Source organism: Rhipicephalus sanguineus, chromosome 5 (assembly GCF_013339695.2).
Source record: "Rhipicephalus sanguineus isolate Rsan-2018 chromosome 5, BIME_Rsan_1.4, whole genome shotgun sequence".
NCBI lineage: Eukaryota > Metazoa > Arthropoda > Arachnida > Ixodida > Ixodidae > Rhipicephalus > Rhipicephalus sanguineus.
Window position 1 is genome coordinate 198,712,143 of NC_051180.1, and position 21,859 is coordinate 198,734,001.

Consider the following 21,859-nt stretch of genomic DNA (forward strand, 5'->3'; position numbering starts at 1 on the left):
GCAGCTAACTCTTTTGGAGCCGGTCTCGCGTAACTCTACGAAACGCTGGTGTAAGAGAATACGGCCGCTCCAGGGCGAGAAGTGGATTTCGCACAGTCTCTCCGCGTTCAGAGCACAGCACATAGAAGGGTATAGGAGCCGTCACCTGATGCCTGCCGGATAGCGCGCGCGCTAGCAATCGCGACCGCGCCTTTATAATCAAAATTCACATTTGGTGCTAGGGCGACACGTGACCCCATGTTTTTTCACGCTCGATCAAGACGGGCGGGGCGTTTTCTCTCTGCTTGAGCAGCAGCAATTGACGGCAGGCCTCGCACGCATGCGCCCTCTGGGCGACGGAGCTGGGCCGGCTCGTTCCACCTCTGCTTCAGCCGCGTTCGTCGCCCCCGCTTTTACCCGCGGGTAGAACCACGGAGGAAGAAGTATTTGAGGAGGAGAAACTGCTTGGCCGCCACAGCGCGCGGGGGCGGCGCGATAGCGTCACGGAGGAAATGGCCTTTTCGCCGCAGCACGACAGATGACGCTGCCGGCGTGCTGCCATCGTTTACTTGCTCTTCTATGGACGCGACGCATAAAAAATCGTGATACCGCCTCGCACAGAGTAAAATTTCTCAGATTTCTGTCTGTGACATTAATTGACAGATGTGACAGATATTTTAGCTGCAGTTATTAATAAATACTGCCCGAATTATAGGCCGTAGAGCGCTTGAAACAAGCTGCTAGTTGTGGCCCCTGAGATGACGACGTCTTCCGTAGGCGTGGTCCTTTCACTCCACGCTCGCATGTTGTGCGCACGCTTGCGTAGATGGCCTTGGGAGGGACAGTTCCCAATTCGCGCGGGCAAGCTGTCGCGCATTCGTTCGCGATTTTCAGGCTTTCTGTCTCTTTAGCGCGCTCAGTGCCTAGATTTCGCGTTGTGCCGGCGGCGCTCACTTGTAAAACTTTTCGCACGCTTTTCACGTCGCAACAAAGGCACGTAGAAAGAAGTATTGATCCGTCAAGAAAGGAGAGCACTTTGCAGACTTCCACCAGTGCTCCTTCAGGATGGGGCGGAAATGTGTCGTGCCGAACTGCAGCAGTGGATACGCATCCTTCTAGGAATGGGTACGCAACCTTCAAAGCCTGCCAGGTGAGGTTGGAAGCGTGGGCTCGTGCCATACCAAGGGGAGAGCGCACGCACCGTAACTACGCTTGCGAGAAGCACTTCTCGGAGAGTAAGTCCCATCATTCATTGAAAAAACTCACAGGGCCCCTTATGCATTAGACTAAGACAACTCACAAAGGCGAAAGCCATCTTCTGCTTCTTCTTCAGTCGATGTGTCTATCCTACCCAACGCCCATTCAGAAGCTTTCTGCACCTAACGCAATTTTGCGCTGCCTCCGTGAACGAACTACCGATCACGGAGGCAATGCGAACCGACGAAGTCATGTGACGTCACCATGGCGTCGTGATGGCGTCACATATTTTGGCGATTTATGACGTCATCACGGGATGATTTTTTTACATCACTCATGTTGACGCCGCATACGCGGGACGCCAACGGTCAATTTTTGCGTTTGATGAGGTATCTAGGGCTTTTGCCTTTAAAATTATACCCAACCTATCGAGTTCCCGTTACGAAAAATTATAGATTTCGCGTTGTACAAGATATCTCACTCAAGTAATTTTCCAGTATGTGATGCCATTTTTCGTTAATTTTCCGGAAATTATGGAACCGGCGAGAACGCCTAAAAAGTAAAAGCAGAGCGCAACGCTCTGCTTGACGTACGCTCTGTATATTTTTCCCCCCAATTATCTCGTAATAAAATCAGTTGGTCCCGTCCCGTCTTCTTGTGTCCCGTCGTTTTTGCGCTCTGCTTTCATTTACAGAAAATGCACCAACTCGCCCAGCAGCGCACTCTATTAAACGCATAAGAAACACGCCCACTTGAGCGTAAAGCGCGAACGGCGAATCGGCGCCGCATGGCCTTGAACCGGCGAGCTTCGTCGGAGCGCGCGATTTTTCTTTCTCCGCTGGCGGACTCGTACGACAGAGGGCGCGTCAGTGCTGTACCGATTGCGTGACATTATGAGGACGCCCAAGCGAGCGCCGTTTCGCCTCCTCAAGAATTCCTGCTCCGTAGGTAGAACACACGATAAGCGGGGGGATGTTACCGATTTGGACTTTGTACGGAACATGACGGCGACGCCAACAGCAAAACGTCCTCGAAAATGTCATATAATTGCTATCGCAATAAAACAATGTTTGCTAGAACATCTTTTCTCGTAAATCTCTAAAATCCGGTGGCGAACAAAGTAATTTCTTAGTTTTCAGGCACTAAGGCAGGAAGCCCTTCTTTGAACGGCATTGTTTTCTACTTCGTCGTCAGTACAGTGTAGCACTAGCTGTACAATGAACTTGAGATAACTAAAAAAAAGGCGTAAGCCCTGAACCTCGATTTGCGATCAAGCGGTAGCATCGTGGAACCGTCGTGACACGCTGCCTATTCTTGAAGCCTGGAATGCTTCGTGCACGGTGACATAGCTGTGTGAGTATTTGACAGAAATTCCGCAAGATCCCACGCGCTGCGGGAATCGACTTCATGCGAACCAGTCAGCGGCCGCTGCACGGAGATGGGCCTTGTGGTTTCACCGCATTAACACACGGCGCATCCACTGCGTCTCGGAAGTGTTTATTATCGAGGAAAATTAAAAATTGCTCGCACGTGTTTTCCATCAAAGCCGTGCATGTATAACCATGCAGCGCTAAGCGCTGTATACTATAGCCTTAGCTTTACTAAAGACAGACACGGCAACCTGCGCTTGTCGGACTGCGCAATAATGCTTCGGGTAAATGAGTTCCCACAATTCAATTGTCTTGGTTACACGAGTCGCAAGGAGTTTCCACAGCTTCCTGGACAAAGATTGCGCTTCGAAATAAATAGCACAACTGTTCTTGCGTGTACTGTTTGGGAAACTACGAAGCACGTCCACTGCACTACGAGAGTCACTTGCGGCTCTTGATGGATTACAGCTTTTAACGGCTGAGGCAAAACACAGCCTGTCGTATTCACGTATAGTGAGTGATGTCAACTCAAGGCAGCGTTTCAACATCACACTGAACCTCCCCGTCTTTCAATACGAGCAGGCCTACGTGTGATGCTTGGCTATCTCTGCAGGCCAAGTGAACTTTTCTTCGCAATGGCGATATTTCTGGTTTATTGCAACCAGAAAACAACCAAGTAAGCACCCGTATAGAGCAAAGGCACAGACGCAAGAATGGTACGTTATACAGCAAATGTTGCGAGCGCATCAAATCGCGACCGGCAATATGGCGGCAAGCACAGACGATTCACGCGGTTGACGTCAACTGCATGCCCATCATTTAAGAAAGAAAATTTCACTTCAATTCTGTCACCGTATGTCTAAGCATCGTTTGGCTGACGACAATATCGATCAGCTGAACACAATTTGTGAACCTTTTTACGTGGCTTAATCACGGGTGAAAAGTGTTTTAGTTAAACTGTGATATTTAGCATCAGTCAAAGCGCACCTGCTTGACCGCTGGCCTTCGCGTCTCAAGGTGATAGTCCATCACGTCCCAGGCATCCCAATACAGCGGAATGTCATCGAACATGACAAACACGTTTGCTAGTTTGTCTGCAGCCACGAGCTCCTTGGAACCACCCAGGATCTTCAGCGAGGACACCTCGCAGATGTAGTTCAGCTTGGCCTCCACGAACTGGTTGCGCAGTCGAATCACGCCAGGAGCAGTTTCCACTGAAACGTTTTAGAGAAAGTTGCGAGCAAAAACATCTGCTTCTTTACCCAAACACGAGGACAATTTTAATTGGACGTCATGCAGTAAAGCACGCCACCTCCTTTCAAGGGGAACTCAGGCGTACCTTTGACAATATAAAGATATTGCCGTTTCCAAATGCTATTTACCGTCCTGTAAAAGGTAGGGTGGTTCGGCTGCTTAGACTCCTCCAGAACTTAAATAACCAAATTGAAACGGGCAGCCGTAATGTCACCACAAAGCGTGTTTGACGACAGCCTCCGGAAGGGCGCTCTTGTGAAGTTGGCTCTTTTCTTGCACACTTTTTATTGCTTCCATTTTTTTATTGATTTTATTCTGTCCATTATCTTCTTTTTATGCCCCCCCCCCCCTGCTTGTCTCTCGACCGCAGTATGCTTTAAATAAATAAATAAATAAAATATCCCAATTACTACGACTAACATCCCCTATTCTTTCCTTGGCTTGATTGTCGGTTAGTCCTCATCAATGCTCTGTCTCAGAAGCAAGAACGAGCCCCCAAGATTCTCCTTCTGATGTACTTCTAGCGTGCCAGTAACAAAAACGACATGTCCCGTCTTCAAAGAAAAACAATCAACATAAATTGCCCAGATATACTACGAACAATGGTATTCAGCAAAGTGAGCCTTTAAAATTTCAAACAGGATTTGTTCACTGTCCGTACGTAAGAACAACGGGGGAGATAATATTTTCCACAAATATTTTACCGAGGCAAAAGAGTCGCCCTTCCAGTTTAGCACTTCCACACGCAAGACAAGTTCAACGTACACACGAAGACAGGCTTAAGGATGCAGATAAGCGCGAACGAGGAATGTATCCTGCCCGACGACACTGCGGAAGCGCCAAGACGAATGTACGGGACGAGGAAGGACAACCAAAATACCTCTACATTGCACTAATAATCAATTGCGCCAGTCCGTCGATAACAAACATCGAACGCTCAGTACTCAACCATAATAAGGGTCGAAAGAAAAAAATCACAAGCATATCCACGGATGAATGATTATGATTGGGGCGAAGCTCCGTAGGGGAATCATCGGTTAAACCGTGAAACTCTTCCGTGAAATTCGCCCGGTACATCATTAAAGAGTGTGAAACGCCGTCTATATATTAAACACCAAACTTTATTGTACAGTTGGTTACGCGGGTCCGCCGCGGTGGTATAGCGGTTACGGTGCTCGGCTGCTGACCCGAAGGTCGCGGGTTCGATCCCGGCCGCGGCGGTCGCATTTCGATGGAGGCGAAACGTAGACGCCCGTGTACTTAGATTTAGGGTGCACGTTAAAGAACACCAGATGTCGAAATTTCCGGGAGCCCTCCACTACGGCGTCTCTCATATCATATCGTGGTTTTGGGACGTGAAACCCCAGATATTATTATTGGTTTACGCGGTCCCTCATTATCACCGCTTTGTGTTCGGTGAAAGGCAGGAAAGTGTCCCGCTCCCGAGCGAAAGAGAAAGCGCGCCAAGAGCGAGCGCGACCATCCCAGCGAAAGAGAAAGTGCGCCAAGAGCGCCGCGTTCCCCGCTCGAAGCAAGGTGTGTGACCGGGCTAGTTGGTATTCCATATTGACGTGAACAGCGCGGTGTAATACACAAGGACGAAGAAACGACGAGGACTAGCGCTGACTTCCAACTGAAATTTATTACACAAACATAGAAAAACGAGAACAAGTAGGCACACGTGATCAACGCTCATTTGAATTGCGCATGACGGCAGGCATGGAGAGGGAACCAAGAACCAAGAAGAATTATTAAGCAAAAACCACGGAACCGCGAAAAGACGTCAGGAGAAGCAACCAGAGTATGTCTAGGTTATCTGGCCGGATGAACTTAGTAATCTATTTCTTTTCAGTGAGGGCGATTGAAGGTTTGCTGATACAATTGCCCTGTGAGAATTAACGGCAAGCAGAGGGAAGGCACGACGCGCGTAGCGTTCCTCTTCGCGTTCCACGACGCGAGGTCGGTCACATGCCCAACGAAAGCCAACGGAACGCGATCGTGCAAGTGCTCCGGCTTCGCGAACAATGCACGGAGGTTTTACTGCACATAAAGCGTGTAACATATCCCTCTTGCCGCCGTTCTCGTGCCGCGCCTCGGCCTCGCGCTCTCGTACGGCAGGGTCCTCGCGCCGTTGCCGTGCCGCTTGGGCCTCTCGTCTCGAACGCTGGGATCTTTGGCGGCGGTTCCGTCGCGCAGCCAGACGACACGCTTCGGCCTCCCGCTCTCGTACGGCAGGATCTTGGCGGCGGCGTCGCGCAGCTTCATGGATGGATGGATGGATGCTATGAGCGTCCCCTTTATAACGGGGCGGTGACATGTCTGCCACCAGGCTCGACAAAAAAAAACAAAAAAACCTTCCTTGTTTTATGTTGGCCTAATACCTTAGCTACATTGATTAAATCTATGTTATTACACCAAAAGAATATAAATTCACGGTCCATCTCTCTGCCTCTTAAGGCAGAAGGACCGTATTTTTCCCCATTATTTATTTTTGTACTTCACCTCGACGCGCTTCTGACAGCGCCATCTCCCATCTTTCATCGTCAACTACAAGAAAACCATACCGCCATCTAGTGTTGTTATAAGCAATTTTAGGATGGATGGATGGATGGATGGCTGCTATGAGCGTCCCCTTTATAACGGTGAGTAGTGCGCCACCAGGCTCCACAAAAAAAAACCCCTTTACTCTTCTTTTTCCTAGTGTTGGCCTAGTGTCTTTACTTCAATTAAAACTACCTTACTCCAGAAAAAAAAAACAAATTTTCAGCTCCGTTCTCTGCCCTTTACGGCAGAATGTCCTTATTTCTTTTTCCCAATATTTATTTTTGTCCTTTCTCTCTAGTTTTCTGCCACCAACACTCTAACCGTGTCTTACTTATTTCAATCGCGGGTGTGTTCAGCTTTCCATTGTCTCTAAAACCCAAGGCGTCATGTAGGCTCGTGCCCAAACGTACACCTGGGTTAGCCACCTTACCTGGGTGGATATCTCCACAATCAATCAGAACATGCTCCGCCGTTTCCTGATCTTCCCCGCAGCACGTGCATTGTTCTTCTTCTTTACTGAATCTCGCTTTATAACTACCCGTTCTAAGGCAACCCGATCTCGCTACAAACAGTAAAGCTTGAATTATCGTAAAATGCCTCCCTCCTCATTTCATTTTTGCCCTTTCGGTAGTTACTCAAAGCCGGTTTTTTCTCCATAGCTGCCATCCAGTAAATCCTCTCCGCCTCTCTGACTTTTCGCTTAACGCTCTTTGTTGACATATTGCTTACACTACCAGCCGTATATTTACCAGTGAGCCTCCTAGTTCTTTTTCTCCACTGTGGTCCACGCTCTTCCTATACAAATAACTGAACACCTTACCTGCCCGTCTACTCTCCTTCATATTCCTTAGCTTTTCTTCGAACCTTATTTTGCTCTGAGCCTCCCTCGCCTCAAAACCTGCCCATCCCATATCGCCCTTTACAGCCTCATTTGTCGTCTTCCCGTGAGTACCCAACGCGAGGCGTCCCACGGTCCGTTGATTTTTATCCATTCCCGATTGCACCTCTGCCCTCATGCACACCACTGAGTTCTCAAAAGTAAGCCCCGGAACCATTACACCTTTCCATAGACCTCGAAGCACCTCGTACCTACTGTATCCCCACAACGCTCTGTGCTTCATTATTGCAGCATTCCTCTTTCCTTTTGCTGCCGAGGCTTTTTCCTGTACCCCCATGTACCTGTCACCCTCATTTATCCATACACCGAGGTACTTGTATTCGCACACCCTTGGATGGATGGATGGATGTGTGGCGACCACTGCGCACAGACCCACGCAGCCTCCGTCTCGTCACTGATTAGCCCGGCGTGACACAGCTACTTGCTGCAACACGCTTCCGATAAAAGACAGCGCCACGCAGTTTCGTCGGAGGCTTACGTCACCACTGCTGGCTATATCACCCAAGCTACCAAAGCTTGGTTTCATGTTTGTTTCTCTAACCTTCCGAAGCGCAGCATCGGCATGCTTGCCCTGCTGCTGCTGCTACTACGTTAATAAACATCGTTTCGTTTTATGTTGGGATCCGTCCTTCACCGACTCCGCATCCCACAGATGGATGCTATGAGCGTCCGCGTCCCCTTTATAACGGGGCGGTGACATGTCTGCCACCAGGCTCGAAGAAAAAAAAACTTCCTTGTTTCAAGTTGGCTTAATACCTTATCTACACTGATTAAATCTATGTTATTATACCAAAAAAAATATAAACTCACGGTCCATCTCTCTGCCTCTTAAAGCACAATGACCTTATTTTTCCCCATTATTTATTTTTGTACTTTATCTCTACTTTTCTGCCACCAATACTCTAACCGTCTCTTATTTCTATCGCGGACGTGTTCAGCTTTCCATTGTTGTCCCTAAAATCCAAGGCTTCCTGTAGACTCGTGCCCACACGTATACCTGGGTGAATATCGCCACATTCAATCAGTGCATGTTCCATCGTTTCCTTAGTTCCCCGCAGCATGTACACTGTTCTTCTTCGTTAATGAATCTCGCTTTATAACTACGCGTTCTAAGGCAGCCCGACCTTGCTTCAAACAGCAAAGCGCTTCCCCTTGAATTATCATAAAACCTTTCCCTCCTTATTTCGTTTTTTCCCTTTCGGTAGTTATTCAGAGCCGGCTTCTTTTCCATCGCTGCCATCCAATAAGTCCTCTCCGCCTCTCTGACCTTCCGCTTAATGCTCCTTGTTGCCATATCGCCCGCACTGCTAGCCGTATATTTACTGGTGAGCCTCCTAGTTCTTTTTCTCCACTGCGTGTCAACGCTTTTTCTATACAAATACCTGAAAACCTTCTCTGCCCATCTACTCTTCTTCATTTTCCTCATGCTCTCCTTACTCGTATACTCACAGCGCCATCTATTGTAACATTCATCAACTAGTATGCTCACAACGCCATCTATTGAGCAATTCATAAACTAGAGGTGGCTACATATTATTAGTACAGAGGAGGGAACGACCCACACCCTAAGGAGCTTCGCCCCTAAAAAAACAAGTCTGGCAGATCGCATGCATTCTGGGAATCAAATTCGTGCAAAGCAGTCAGCGCGGAGCTGCCCATGCCGGATTTCTTGCTTTCCGGCAAGCCTTACGATGTGCAACCAAGTCTTTGTGTAAACTGAGTAGTTCTGCGCATATTACGAGCTTGCTGGGCACGCCAAGTACAATCGGCGTCAAATGAAACCCCAACACCGCCAGGCCTTCGCATGGTCGCCGTCCTCTCATCACCACTGACAGGCGCGCGCACCCGGCTTTACCCCACTGCGCATGGGGTAAAGCCGGGTGGGGTAAAGCTGGACGGCGCGCACTATACCACTGCGAAGGCTTGCCGGTGTTGGGGTCTCATTTGACGCCGATAGTACACTGGCGCCTAAAGAGTGTCTAATGGTCTGACGTTAGACCAGAAACGTTGTGTTGATCGTGAGGCAGTGCGCGCTACGGTACGATGATGTGCGCATCAGAAGTAGCTGTCGTTAGCGCATTCGCGCAGCGTTCGACTGTAGCTTGCGGTGTCATCGGTGCACATTTACATTGATATAAAAGTAGATAGCCAATACAGCAACCGTAAGGGCTCGTTCTCACAGCGGTCAAACGCCCCGTCACGTCACCGTCACAACACCGATATCCGACAGAGGAGAGGATTTCCGAGACGTTTTCTCCGGAAAAAAAAATCACAGCATATCCACGGAGTGAATGATGATGAGTGGGCGAAGCTGCGGAGGTTCATCGGTAAACCGTGAATCTTCCGTGAATTCTGCCCAGTACATCATCACCGACGTGAGATCGGGCGCGTTTATACTAAAGGTTCGATGAGTTATGACGACTTGCAGCTCACTTTAATTTTACATGTACGCTGTGAATTTTCATTGTTTAGAAAACCATTGCTTTAGAAAACACCTTGCGTCTTTCGTTAAGCAGCTGGCGTCTTTTTCGTTTTGCTTTAGAAACATCTGGCGTTCTTTCGTTTTGTTTTTACAAAACATCTGGCGTCTTTCGTTGGTTTATTTCATCAATCAACGGCGTTTTGAACAAAATTTTTATTGTTTAATCACGCACAGGAGAAATCTCACCAGGCACTACCTTGGAGGTAAACAATGGCTGCTAATGGGAATGAGAGACAGAAGAAGTCGGCTTTTAGCTAACACTTACACTTCTACAGAGACAGAAGAATTCGGCTTTTAGTTAACGCGCACGCTGCGAATTTTTTATTGTTCAACAACGCACAGGAGAAATCTCCCACCGGCACCACCTTGGAGGTCAAAGGGTAAGACTTGTTACTCACTACTACGAGCACGACGAGGGACGAACGGGTGCCGCCTTAAGGAGCTTCGCCCCTAAAACGGTTGACGGCGTCGTAGGGCAGTGCTCTACGATTCCGTCGCCGGAACGGGGACGGAGCCCCACCCCTAGAAAACGGACCAATAAGAAATCAGTTTACGTTTGGAGTTCCGAGAAGAGCCACGCGTCTAGCATACGGGCCCGGGTCAGTGGCCTTGGAACACTGAACGCGCGCCTGACTGAATGGGCCATAATACGGGGGGACAAGTGGTTGTGTGTGTGTGTGTGTGTGTGTGTGTGTGTGTGTGTGTGTGTGTGTGTGTGTGTGTGTGTGTGTGCGTGCGCGTGCGTGCGCGTGTGTGTGCGTGCGCGTGCGTGCGCGTGTGCGTGTGTGTGTGTGTGTGTGTGTGTGTGTGTGTGTGTGTGTGTGTGTGTGTGTGTGTGTGTGTGTGTGTGTGTGTGTGTGTGTGTGTGTGGTGCGAAGAGGAGAGCCCAGGGGAGTCGGGAGAGCATCAGTCGCGAGCGAACCATTTGAGCTGCGAGGACAATTCCTATTTTGGTGCATCTGTCGGTCAACACTGCACAAAAACGTGCTGCTGCCGACGCTGCAACCGCCGTGGTCTGTTCGCACACAGCTACGTCGCGTCTGCTGTACGTTTTTTTGACGTGACGGTGACGTGACGGGTGGTTTGACGGCTGTGTGAACGAGCACTAATATGGGACGATGCTTGGTGTTTCGCCAACACTGAGCGCAGTCGCGGAATCGTGGGCTAGTGGCTCCATCAGGAGAGAGACGTTGAGCAGCAGCCGTTGGCGGAGCTTTCGCAAATACCAACTGTAGTTCTCTAGTGACGTGCGCTTCCGATCTGAGGCAGGCGTTCAAGAAAGCTGTTGGATGCCGAGGAGGTGTGAATGACAAACTTCTAAGATAACCTTGCACCGCAATGCATCTCCATTCTATTTCGCGCTGCGATTACAAGCACGCGTCAGATATCGAAACCACGTCTGTGGTAATAGACGGTTACCCACAACCGAAGCAGAGAACAGAACTGAAGAAGATGACGGAGTGCACCAGAGGGGGAGACGAACGTGAAGCGCGTGAGCTTTGGGAACGTCGACGGACTGAGTGAGAGCGCTGCCAGCTTGCAAGACAGCAGTACGCTCGGCCTGAGGGACCAAACGGACCAAGCTGGTGCCACCAGACTAGCCGGGACAGGCTTGGCGTGTCCCTGGAACGAGTGGGTGCTCCGGACCGGGCCTGTGGTGCTGTTCCTGTGGTGCACGAGCGTGCGGACCAAGGCGAGCAGCTGAGCCTGTTCCAGATTCGGGTCCGGCACAACCAGTCGCTGAGGGCCTGACCCTGGTGCTACGTCGGGCGGAGCGTGGGCCTTCGCATTCCTGAGCGAGCAGTTCCGGGTCTGCTCGTGCGCCCTCGTGCACCGTGCCCGTGCGCCTTTCCTGACTGCGTCGTTGCCCCTTCGACGGTACCGTGAGTGACGTCCGACTGTGAGGACGCGCCGAGAACTCGCGTGACCATAGTGAAGGACTCTAACGTTTAGGACTTTAGGTATATTGTATTGTGTGGCCAGTGAAAGTGTACGTAATTGTTATTTTGTGACGTCCATAAATGTTTTTCTTGTCCTTGACTTAGCTGTTCGTGTATGAGGGCCCAAGAACCACCACAATTGGCGAGCCTGCCAGGATGGCCTATTAACATTACAGCCATTACTCAGATGCTGGGCTAAGCCATGGACAAGGAAGTTTTTTGCACTTGGCCGAGAACTAGGGCGTGAGAAGACTGAGCTTAGAGAATGGGTCGAGAAAGAGTGCGCCCTAGCTCGCGATGAACGCGCACGGGAATGAGAAGCGAAGGAAAGCGCTGAACGACAACGACAACTTCAGGAACAGGAGCTTAAGATTTTGGAACTGAAGCTTAAACTTCAGGAAAGCGCGGGGAGACAGTCAGCCGACGCTGGTGCACCAGGTGGATCTGCCGCGAGCACTACACTTGCACCGAATGTGTGTAGCCCTCATAAACTGATACCGCCCTTTAACGAAGCGCGGGACGATCTCGACGCGTACCTACAGCGGTTCGAGCGGGTCGCGACGTGCCAAGGGTGGCCCCGTGAGAAATGGGCTCTTTCACTGAGCTTATGTTGGACTGGAGAAGCCCTAACTGTGATAGGCCGGTTAGATCCGACAGCTGCATTAAACTACGACCAGCTAAAAGCGGCATTACTGCAGCGGTTTCGGTACACTGCAGAGGGCTATCGGGAAAAATTTCGCAAAGCCACACCCGAAGACAACGAATCCGGCCTACAGTATGCTGCCCGGCTCGCTGGTTATTTTGACCATTGGTTGGAGCTATAGAAAACTGACAGGACCTTCGGTGCCCTTAGAGACCTGATTATCACAGAGCAATTTACGGAGAGTTGTCTTCCGTCGCTGAGAGTGTTCCTAAAGGAGAGGAACTGCCGAACGCTCCAGGAGAAGCGCAGACTTCAGACAACTTCATGGACGCTCAGTCAGTGGTGAATCTGGGCAAGGAATGAGCATGTAGAGAAACGGGTCCGACCACATCTCTAAGAACGGAGCTCGCAAGGAAGACGCCTCGGGCGGACGACCATTGTTTTCTGCGCGATAAAAAAGGGCACAGGGCAGCTGAACGCTGGTTGCGCACGAAAGCATGTTCCCCAGTGCATGGTCACAATCAGGGGCGTAGCCAGAGGGTTGTTGGGGGGTTCAACCCCCCCCCCCCCGAAATATTTGTTTTGCTTGCGTATATATACACGCACACATACAAAACGCACGCACGAACATACATAACATATGGTTGAACCACCCCCCCCCCCCCCCGAAAAATATTTCTGGCTACGACCCTGGTCACAATAGTGATAAGTATTTCTCCGGTAGAGGGGACAGATGTGAAGCATCTTGCATGATATCAGATGAAAGAAACGAGGAAAAAGCAGCAGGGAATGCAGAATACGTCATTCTGAAAGATGGAGAAAAGGTACCTGTTGTCAACACGGCAGTCAGCCGAAGTTTCGTATCTCAGAACATTGAGAACGTGCCCATTGTGAAAGGGTTTATGGATAAACGCCCAGTTACCGTACTGCGCGATACTGGCTGCGATACGGTCATAGTGCGACAGGCATTCGTGACAAGGGAAAAAGTGACCGGTACGTATCGGCCGGTACTGTTCCTTGACCGCACAGTGCACTAGCTACCAGAAGCTGTGGTCTTCCTGGATACACCAGTTTTTAGGGGAGAAGTTCGTGCTCCCCGCCTGCGAGACTCGCTTTATGATGTTGTACCTGGAAACATCAAAGGAGCCGTATCACTGGGCACCAGGAGAGTGTTCGAAAACCGGACCGTCAATTTCAGTAGCAGCACAGATATCGAGGAAAAGACGCATAAACCCTCTACAAATCGTCGTGGTAGGCGATAAGACCAGGTCACCGTAAGTCGTGTAGCGAACCGGCTACGTGCACCTGGGCCCGAACCCAGTGATGGCAGTCCATCTGCAGTAAACAGCGATGCCCAGACGGCATGCGCGAAGGGATGGCAAGCAACTACACGTCCATCTGGATCGTCGCAGCTATCGACCTTGCCGTGGCCTAATTCGTGGCCGAATTCGCGACCGGATGCGACGCATTACCGCGGTGCACCTACCCCACAAGATGAGACATGGTTGCCTCTGGACACGACGCCCTGGGTACCACCACGTCGTCGAGCCAGGCAACACTCCTCCATCGAGCAACGCAATACCGGGCGCCTCATTCAAACTCGCCCGAGGTTTCTTACGCTCCGCAGCGATGGTACGGACAGCCTCAGTGCACAGATGCATCAGTCACCATTATCGCCTCAGCCGCCGCTTCGACCACCACGTTCCCAGAGTCACTTTCAGCGCCACAGGACTAAGACATACAAGCGACGTGACAACAACACTCACTGAGGTCGACTATCTGGATCATGATGTGGTGTCGCCGCTGTGCAGAGACAACCAACATCTACGGTGTGAATCGTGCATTGTGTGTGTTGTGCGTCGGCGCGTCTTTAATCAGCACAGCCGGCAGTCTGTGCGCGCCTCGTTGTGACGTGCGCCGTGTGAGTGCGACGCGTGAGTGCGCCGGGCAAGTGATCAACAGTGTTTGTGTAGTAACAGAAGGCTTGCAATGTTCCCACTCTTTGCCTGTGCTCGGTGATTGCCTTTGCTCTTACTGTGTTCCGTTGTTTCGCGTCCATACTAACGCTATCCGCGGCACAATGTACTGAAAGTTGGGGGAAATGTGGTAATAGACGGTTACCCACAACCGAAGCAGAGAACAGAACTCAAGAAGATGAAGGAGTGCGCGAGAGGGGGAGACGAACGTGAAGCGCGTGAGCTTTTGGAACGCCGACGGACTGAGTGAGAACGCGGCGGGCTTGCAAGACAGCAGTACGCTCGGCCTGAGGGACCAAACGGACCGATCGGGTGCCACCAGACTAGCCGGGACAGGCTTGGCGTGTCCCTGGAACGAGTGGGTGCTCCGGACCGGGCCTGTGGTGCTGTTCCTGTGGTGCACGAGCGTGCGGACCAAGGCGAGCAGCTGAGCCTGTTCCAGATTCGGGTCCGGCACAACCAGTCGCTGAGGGCCTGACCTTGGTGCTACGTCGGGCGGAGCGTGGGCCTTCGCATTCCTGAGCGAGCAGTTCCGGGTCTGCTCGTGCGCCCTCGTGCACCGTGCCCGTGCGCCTTTCCTGACTGCGTCGTTGCCCCTTCGACGGTACCGTGAGTGACGTCCGACTGTGAGGACGCGCCGAGAACTCGCGTGACCATAGTGAAGGACTCTAACGTTTAGGACTTTAGGTATGTTGTATTGTGTGGCCAGTGAAAGTGTACGTAATTGTTATTTTGTGACGCCCATAAATGTTTTTCTTGTCCTTGACTTGGCTGTTCGTCTATGAGCGCCCAAGAACCACCACAACGTCGCTTCTGAGCGATTTGTGCAACGCCTTCCTCGGCTCATTTCTACAGCAACAGGCGGCGCTGCCAAATGGCGCGTTTCACATTTGTTTTCGAAAGAAGCAAAGCCTGGACATGTACGTGAGCAGTGCGCAGTAAAACAAACAAAAACACTGATCGCGCGTTTCGACTGTGTACAAAGAGAGCGGCCCGAGCACGTACTGCTCTTTTACTATACTATATTATACTATAATATACACTGGTTGTGTATATTGCGCTGTGGACGAGATCGGATTTAGTGTGCTTTTCTTGAACGTTATACGTGTGCGTGCCTTGCAGTAGCGTAGGCATAAATGGTTTTCGGAGGGTGTGCAAGCATACTTTATGTATGTTCGTGCGTGCGTTTGTATGCAGGCGCGTATTTATCCCTATGCAAAACTGAAGAATGGGGGGGGGGGCGCAGAGGGATGAACCCTCCAGTGGTTTTTTCACACGTCTCTTTACAATGTTGCGCTATTTGCTTTTACATCGCACGGCGGCGTTGCATTACCTTACCGTGCGCTATTTTGAAGAGCATACGAGGGCCCGCGATCTGCGGAAAAATGAGTGAGATGATCTACCGAACAAACAGCTCCATCCAAAGTATGGGCTCCGTAACTCTAGCTTCAACGTGTCCGCAGCACTGGCTGCCAGAAGAAAGCAAAAGAAAAAAATTTGGGGAGGGGCGAAGCATACAGGGAAGGGCGTTTCAGCTCCACTAACGTGAAACTTGTGGAGGGGCGAAGCATGCAGTGTGCGCCGGTGTTTCCCACAGCAAAATCACTGCTAATGGGCAATGAGAGACAGAAGAAAGCTTAGACACAAAGACCCGCAGTCCGCTTTTAGTTAACGTGCGCGCCGCGAATCTTTACTGTTAAACAACGCACAAGAGAAATCTCCCACGGGCACTACATTGCAGGTCAAGATCCAGTGCCTATACAAGGTGTTTTTTTAGATTTTTTACAAAAATCCTATGACAGTAAGGTTCTTGTCATTTTCGCACATGCACTCCACGTCGAGGCGGAAAAACTTTACCGCAGTCACAATAACACTGTTACCATTAATTAGCAAAAACTCGTTCATTAACTTTTTGTTTATTGACTTGAGGGCAGCATATTAGAAAGTTGTAGTTCGTACCAATTTATGGCATACCTATTTTTTACAAACCACGAAAGCTGCACGTAGTTCTAGATATTCTTCATCGAATGTCAGGAGCGAAATCTAAACTGATCGCGCAAAGCGCGCCTTCATTCGAATTTCGTCACTTTCCCGTCACATGTCGTCCCGGTGTTCCGCCGCACTTCAGTTTTGATTTCGTCTTAACATTCGATGATGAATATCTCGAACTACGCGCAACATTCATGATTAATAAAAAATGGGTGCGCCATAAATTGGCACGCACTACAACTTTCTAATATAAACACTTGCCCTCAAGTCAATTATTAAAAACTTAATTAACGAGTTTTTGTTCATTAGTGGCAACCGTGTCATTTTAAATGCGGTAAAGTTTTTCCACATTGACATAGAGTTCATGTGCGAAAACGGCAAGAGGCTTACTGTCAGAATTTTTATAAAAAATCAAAAAAAAACAACCTGTATATACGGGGTGGCCGGTGAACGGTTGTACAGCGCGAGCAGACGGTTTTTAACACGAAAGTGTTTGATGCCAGGGTCCACTAGGACTTTCATCACGTATTTCCGTCACGGAAATACGTCAGCAAAATGAACACTATCAGAGTGGCAAAGAAAAACAAGTATAAGAAAAAGTTCCGTTGCAGGAGTCCAACCCATGACTCCTCAGTCCGCGACGATGGCTGGGGGGCATTTAGCCCACTGAGCTACCGCCAAACGCATAACGAAGACTACATGAACAAGCCTTTTATCTTTTACACTTGCCTCTCACAGTGATCTTGGATGGATACGTGGATGCTATGAGCGTCCCCTTTATAAAGGTGCGGTGACATGTGTGCGACCAGGCTCGAAAAAAAAATCCAAAAAAAAAAATTCGGCAGATCCCACGTACCGTGGGAGTCGATGTTATGCGAAGCATGCGGCGGGAAGCGAAACGTTACAAATTGGCGCTATAGATTTGTATAAATTTTATACGCACATATATATTGAAGAGCCGCATATGTGTTATATAACCAACGGCAACGTGGGTATAACCAACACCAGAAGCGGTAAGCTGATATGTAGTGCTTATACGTGTCCCGAGAACTCATGCACGTTTTACGAACCGGTGTGCATGTGTGCAAGAAGTTCTGTAGTGCTTATACGTGTCCCGAGAACTCATGCACGTTTTACGAACCCGTGTGAATGTGTGGAAGAGGTTCTTGACAGTTCTTGAACAAGGTCATCATCACCGTGATCAGTGAGCACCAGCAGCTGGTCATGACTTGTTATTGAATCCGGTCGTGATCGCGGTGACGAGGGGTCCATGTGAAGTGAAGTATGAGGCATAGTACAGCAGTTGCAAATCGTGGATGCCTCGGTCATTTCGTCGACAAATTGTCTGTCGATAGAGCCGGCGACAAGTCAGAACATATAGTCACCCTTCTCGTTCGTGAGTTATAGGGCGTCGAGGCTAGTAGGCCTGGATAGTGCTACGTAGACCAACATCAGTGGATGGCGCTTGTCGTATTCGTAGACTACCTGGTTGTATGTAGCCTAGTCTACAAAGCGGCTGTCACTCAATCTAGCATCATCCTCGGTCAGTATGAGGCCATCGCCCAGCCTCGTAAGAAATGGCGAGGACACTGCGTAGTTCTGGCGGACTAAGTGCACTTTACAGTGCGATGATATGAAGATCATACGTAACATTCGTTAATGTGTTCCTCCGGGTCGAACAATGCCTCAATATAGCTTGCTGAATCATAGGAAAACAAATGTAATGTTTATTAGACTGCTATAAAAGCGGAGCCAACACTGGAACCACAGACGTTAATCTGATATGACGCCTGTATCGTAGGAGTACACATGGTAGGAGTATCATGTATTGTTTATTGCTTTCTTGCAAAATTAGATAGCCAGCACCATAACCACAATTGACGTTACACCGACATTACGCCTGCATAGGCTGTTTTTGCAAGCCAGTTTATATACCTGGCGTGGCTGTGGTAGAATACCTGACTGCCACGCAGAATGCTTGGGTTCGATTCCTGCTGGGATCCTAATTTTCATTCTTTCCATTCTTCGGGTCAACGCTGCCGATGTCGGTTTTTCTTAACGCTCTCACATTTAAGTTACCAATGTCTGTTCTCGGCGTTCCTGGGTAGATATAAACTGTCAATCACCTGTGGCGCATACCCGTACACCGGGGCCCGTGGTAAACGGGTATGTGCCACACGTGTCTGGAGGAAAAGGTTTGACGACGTACACGACAGGATTTTCGGGTTATTCATGTCATGACCCGACAGTCAGATTCGTCAAATCCTCTTGCCCTCCCATGCCGATTTTTGTCTACACCACGTTAAGGAGGCGATCATGAAAGCACCCAGACGTAGGCGGCTAGATAGATAGATAGATACGTAGATAGAAACGCTCAAAGTGCCAAAAGTTCGCTAAGAAATGCTTCGCATTTAAAACACGCCGTTGCTACGACCGTCGGCGCGTTTCCAATAGAAGTGTAATTTCGTCAACGCTTTAACACACCGCGAAGTGGTGGCTTTAACCGAAGCCTCGCTCATAGCATCCATCCATATCGAAAAATAGCTCTCCGACGCTCGCCTAATTGTCGCACCGCGTTGCCCGCTCTCCCTGTAAAAATTAACGGCCAGGCTACAGGGAAGACACGACGCGCGTAGCGTTTCTCTTCGCGTTTCACGATGCTTTGAACGAGTACATATCGAGAATCAGTGTTCATTATGTTGTTGATGCCATATTTGCGCGGGATTAACCATATGCGGTGTCCACGTATATGCTAAGAACTTCAGCTACCGTAAGGGTTAAATCACGATCATGGGCGTTAGTCGTCGGTACGGAGACGTTCCACTACTCCTCAACGTGGGTCAGCCCACATCAAGCGGTGCTATATCTGTCAAACAACAGTAGACATTGTACAAGCTCTCATATACCAATGCACTACAAACAATCAACTACTTCTGTGACGACACGTTTCAGTTTCGTGTTATACCGATTCCTATGACAGAGGGATCAGCCATGTTTTCAAGAAACTCGCTAGCAGAAGCTGCCTGCGTCGGCGTTCTCTCTCGCGGGCGAGGACGCGTTCTCGTTCCTCGCGAGCTGGTAGTTCACCGTTCTTCGCAGATAGAGCATTTCCATAGTTAACGCGCGCCGTTCGCTCTCTCTTGCCACACGGTGAGCGCTGAGGCGGTGGCGCGCTCTTGCGCTCAAGCAAATGGATAGGACACGACGATGCAAGCGGCGACAGGAGACGACGATGCAACGCCGACAAGCCGCGACTCTAAGGCGCTTCGCCCCTGAAATAAGGGAGTGTAGAGCTAAAGGCGCATGCGGCATGCCAACTGTGCACTTCGGCGCACACTGCCTTGCGAAGCTTGCAAAGAGAGATGCCTGTTTGGATATTTGCGCTGACCGATTCCCGTGTGGCGGCACTGATTTCCCGCAGCAGCGTCTGTGGCACTGGTGTTTGATATATGCGCGTCTCAGCTTAAGCCATCGACAGAGCCTTACACACGTTTATAAACGTAAATCATTGCTTTCGTCATCTGCAACGCCGACAACCAAATGCTTATCAATCGTGTTCTCTCGCGCGTGTGCGACATCCGTGTGCTTAAAGGGGCTCTGCGACGTTTCTACGACTGCCTTATTTAGCGCTGGAATGCGTGTAGTAATAAATGACAAAACAAACGCAAAAAGAATTATGAAAATTGGTGTCTGATGCTATTAGTCTGCAAAGCTCGAGCAGACGACGACAAGGAACGCTCCCTTTGGCATTTCGCTCTCCCGCTGACGTCAAAGGCCGTTTCCGATAACCGTGCGCGTCTTATAGAGACGTGCCGGAAGTCTTGTCTCATGGTGGCCTTCACACAGTGCCTTGCCACAACTCTGCCTCGGCACCAATCTTTCTGACGGCATTGCTACCATGGCTACGACGCACCACGTGAGTCAGCTAGTAGTGCACGCCACTGCAAATTGAAAGTGCATCCCTGATCCCCGCGCAACGCAAGGATGGCTCCGGGCATTGTAGGAAACTCTATGGCTCCGGGAGCCCGGACGAAACGCTACCGCCCGATGACGCGGAAGGCGTCGGTCGAAAAGCGTTAAGGATTTTTTTTTCTTTTTTCGTTAACAGATCGTGTCAAACAGCGTTGCGTGTTTCGCAGGTTCCGGTGTGGCCGCTGTCGCCCGATGCCGCAAAAGGCAAAACGCGGAAGAGTATCGTTTCATTACCATTCCCACCTAGGGTGCCTTGATGCGGGCGCACGAATCCAGGCACACTATTCCCACTAGCTCCACGGGGCACCTAACGTCATGATAGTTGTTCTGAAAATACATCAGTTAGAAACAGGAATGATTTGCTTCTGAGAAAGCATGAAAAAGGGTTTTATTCTTTTTATGGCTCAGTAATATGGCCTAGCTACCACCGTATGAATATTACATGGCACTAGTCGCGTCAAGCCAATCAAAACGCACAGCCTTTGTCGTCACTGCCACATGACGAAACGTCACTTCCCATAACAAAAATAGCCGATGTGTGTAGCTGTAGTCTGAAATCAGCGTAGATTATCCGGTGAAATAAAATTATAACAGCTTCGTTCTCAGCGTTGCCACTTACGCAATGATGTCGGCGCATTCCACAGTACCAGAACAAGCGTTGAAAACATGCTTAATTTGTGTCGCAGCGCCCCTTTAATTAAATATGCGTATATCGAAATTCTGTTCTGCTAGTCTAGCTTATATTGCAGGCGAGCAACTAAGTTGCACGGGGACATGAGAACTGAGGTTGAAGAGCGCTTTGTGGCCGACGCTCTGTTCGCTGCTATCAATGCACAGCGTATACTGCTGTAGTTTGTTTTCATTTCCCGGGCACTGCTTCGCCCAAATAGTTTCATCTTGAACACGCCGACTGCTGCCTTCGTCAACGTCACGACCACGTGACGTCTGGTGGAAGTGCTGTTCGTTCATGTTCCCGACGCCCCCGTGAAGCCGTGAACCCAGTGCAAGTCGCAAGGAATTCATTAACGCCAACCCCTACCAGCGAGCCAGCCGCAGACAACGAGCTCTAGTACCAGAGTACGGGCTTCTACCCGATAACACCCGGAAGACAAAGGCCATGACCACGACGGAGGCAACGATGACAGCCCCAGTGCCACCGCCCGCGACTGTCGTGCTGTGCTACAACGCAGTGACCCGCCAACCTTGCGCAGATCATCATTTGAAAACCCGGAAAGCTGGCTCGAAGCGTACGACCGCGTCGCTTCTTCTATACCTGGACCTGTGACGACAAGCTACGGCACGTCCACTTTGCCTTGAGGACACCGCTCCGACCTGTCTCGAGAACCAAGAGTGAATCCTGACAACGTGGGACATCTTTCGCACCAGTTCCCTAGCCACATTGAAAAACCTCGTAGGCAAGGACCGGGCCGAGGCTCTGCTCGAAATCCGTGTGCAACTGCCAAATGAAAACGTGGCGCTCTTCACGGAAGAGATGACCAGACTGTTCCGCCACGATGATCCTGCCATGCCCAAAAAAGAAAGTTCGCCTCCTCATACGAGGAGTTAAAAGCAGGGGCTCTTCGCGGGACTGATGCGGAGCCCACCCAACAGTGAC

The 21,859-nt window shown here is 50.0% G+C and overlaps 1 protein-coding gene across 1 annotated transcript in view; it reads right to left on the reverse strand.

Annotated features, from left to right (window-relative positions):
- Nucleotides 1-3,518: 3,518 nt before the first annotated feature.
- LOC119394566 (alpha-mannosidase 2C1-like) overlaps nucleotides 3,519-21,859 on the reverse strand; it is a 343,801-nt gene continuing 325,460 nt past the window's right edge. Inside the window, 1 exon segment of the mRNA XM_049416109.1 lies at nucleotides 3,519-3,760. Within this exon segment, the coding sequence (XP_049272066.1) occupies nucleotides 3,519-3,760 (242 nt within the window).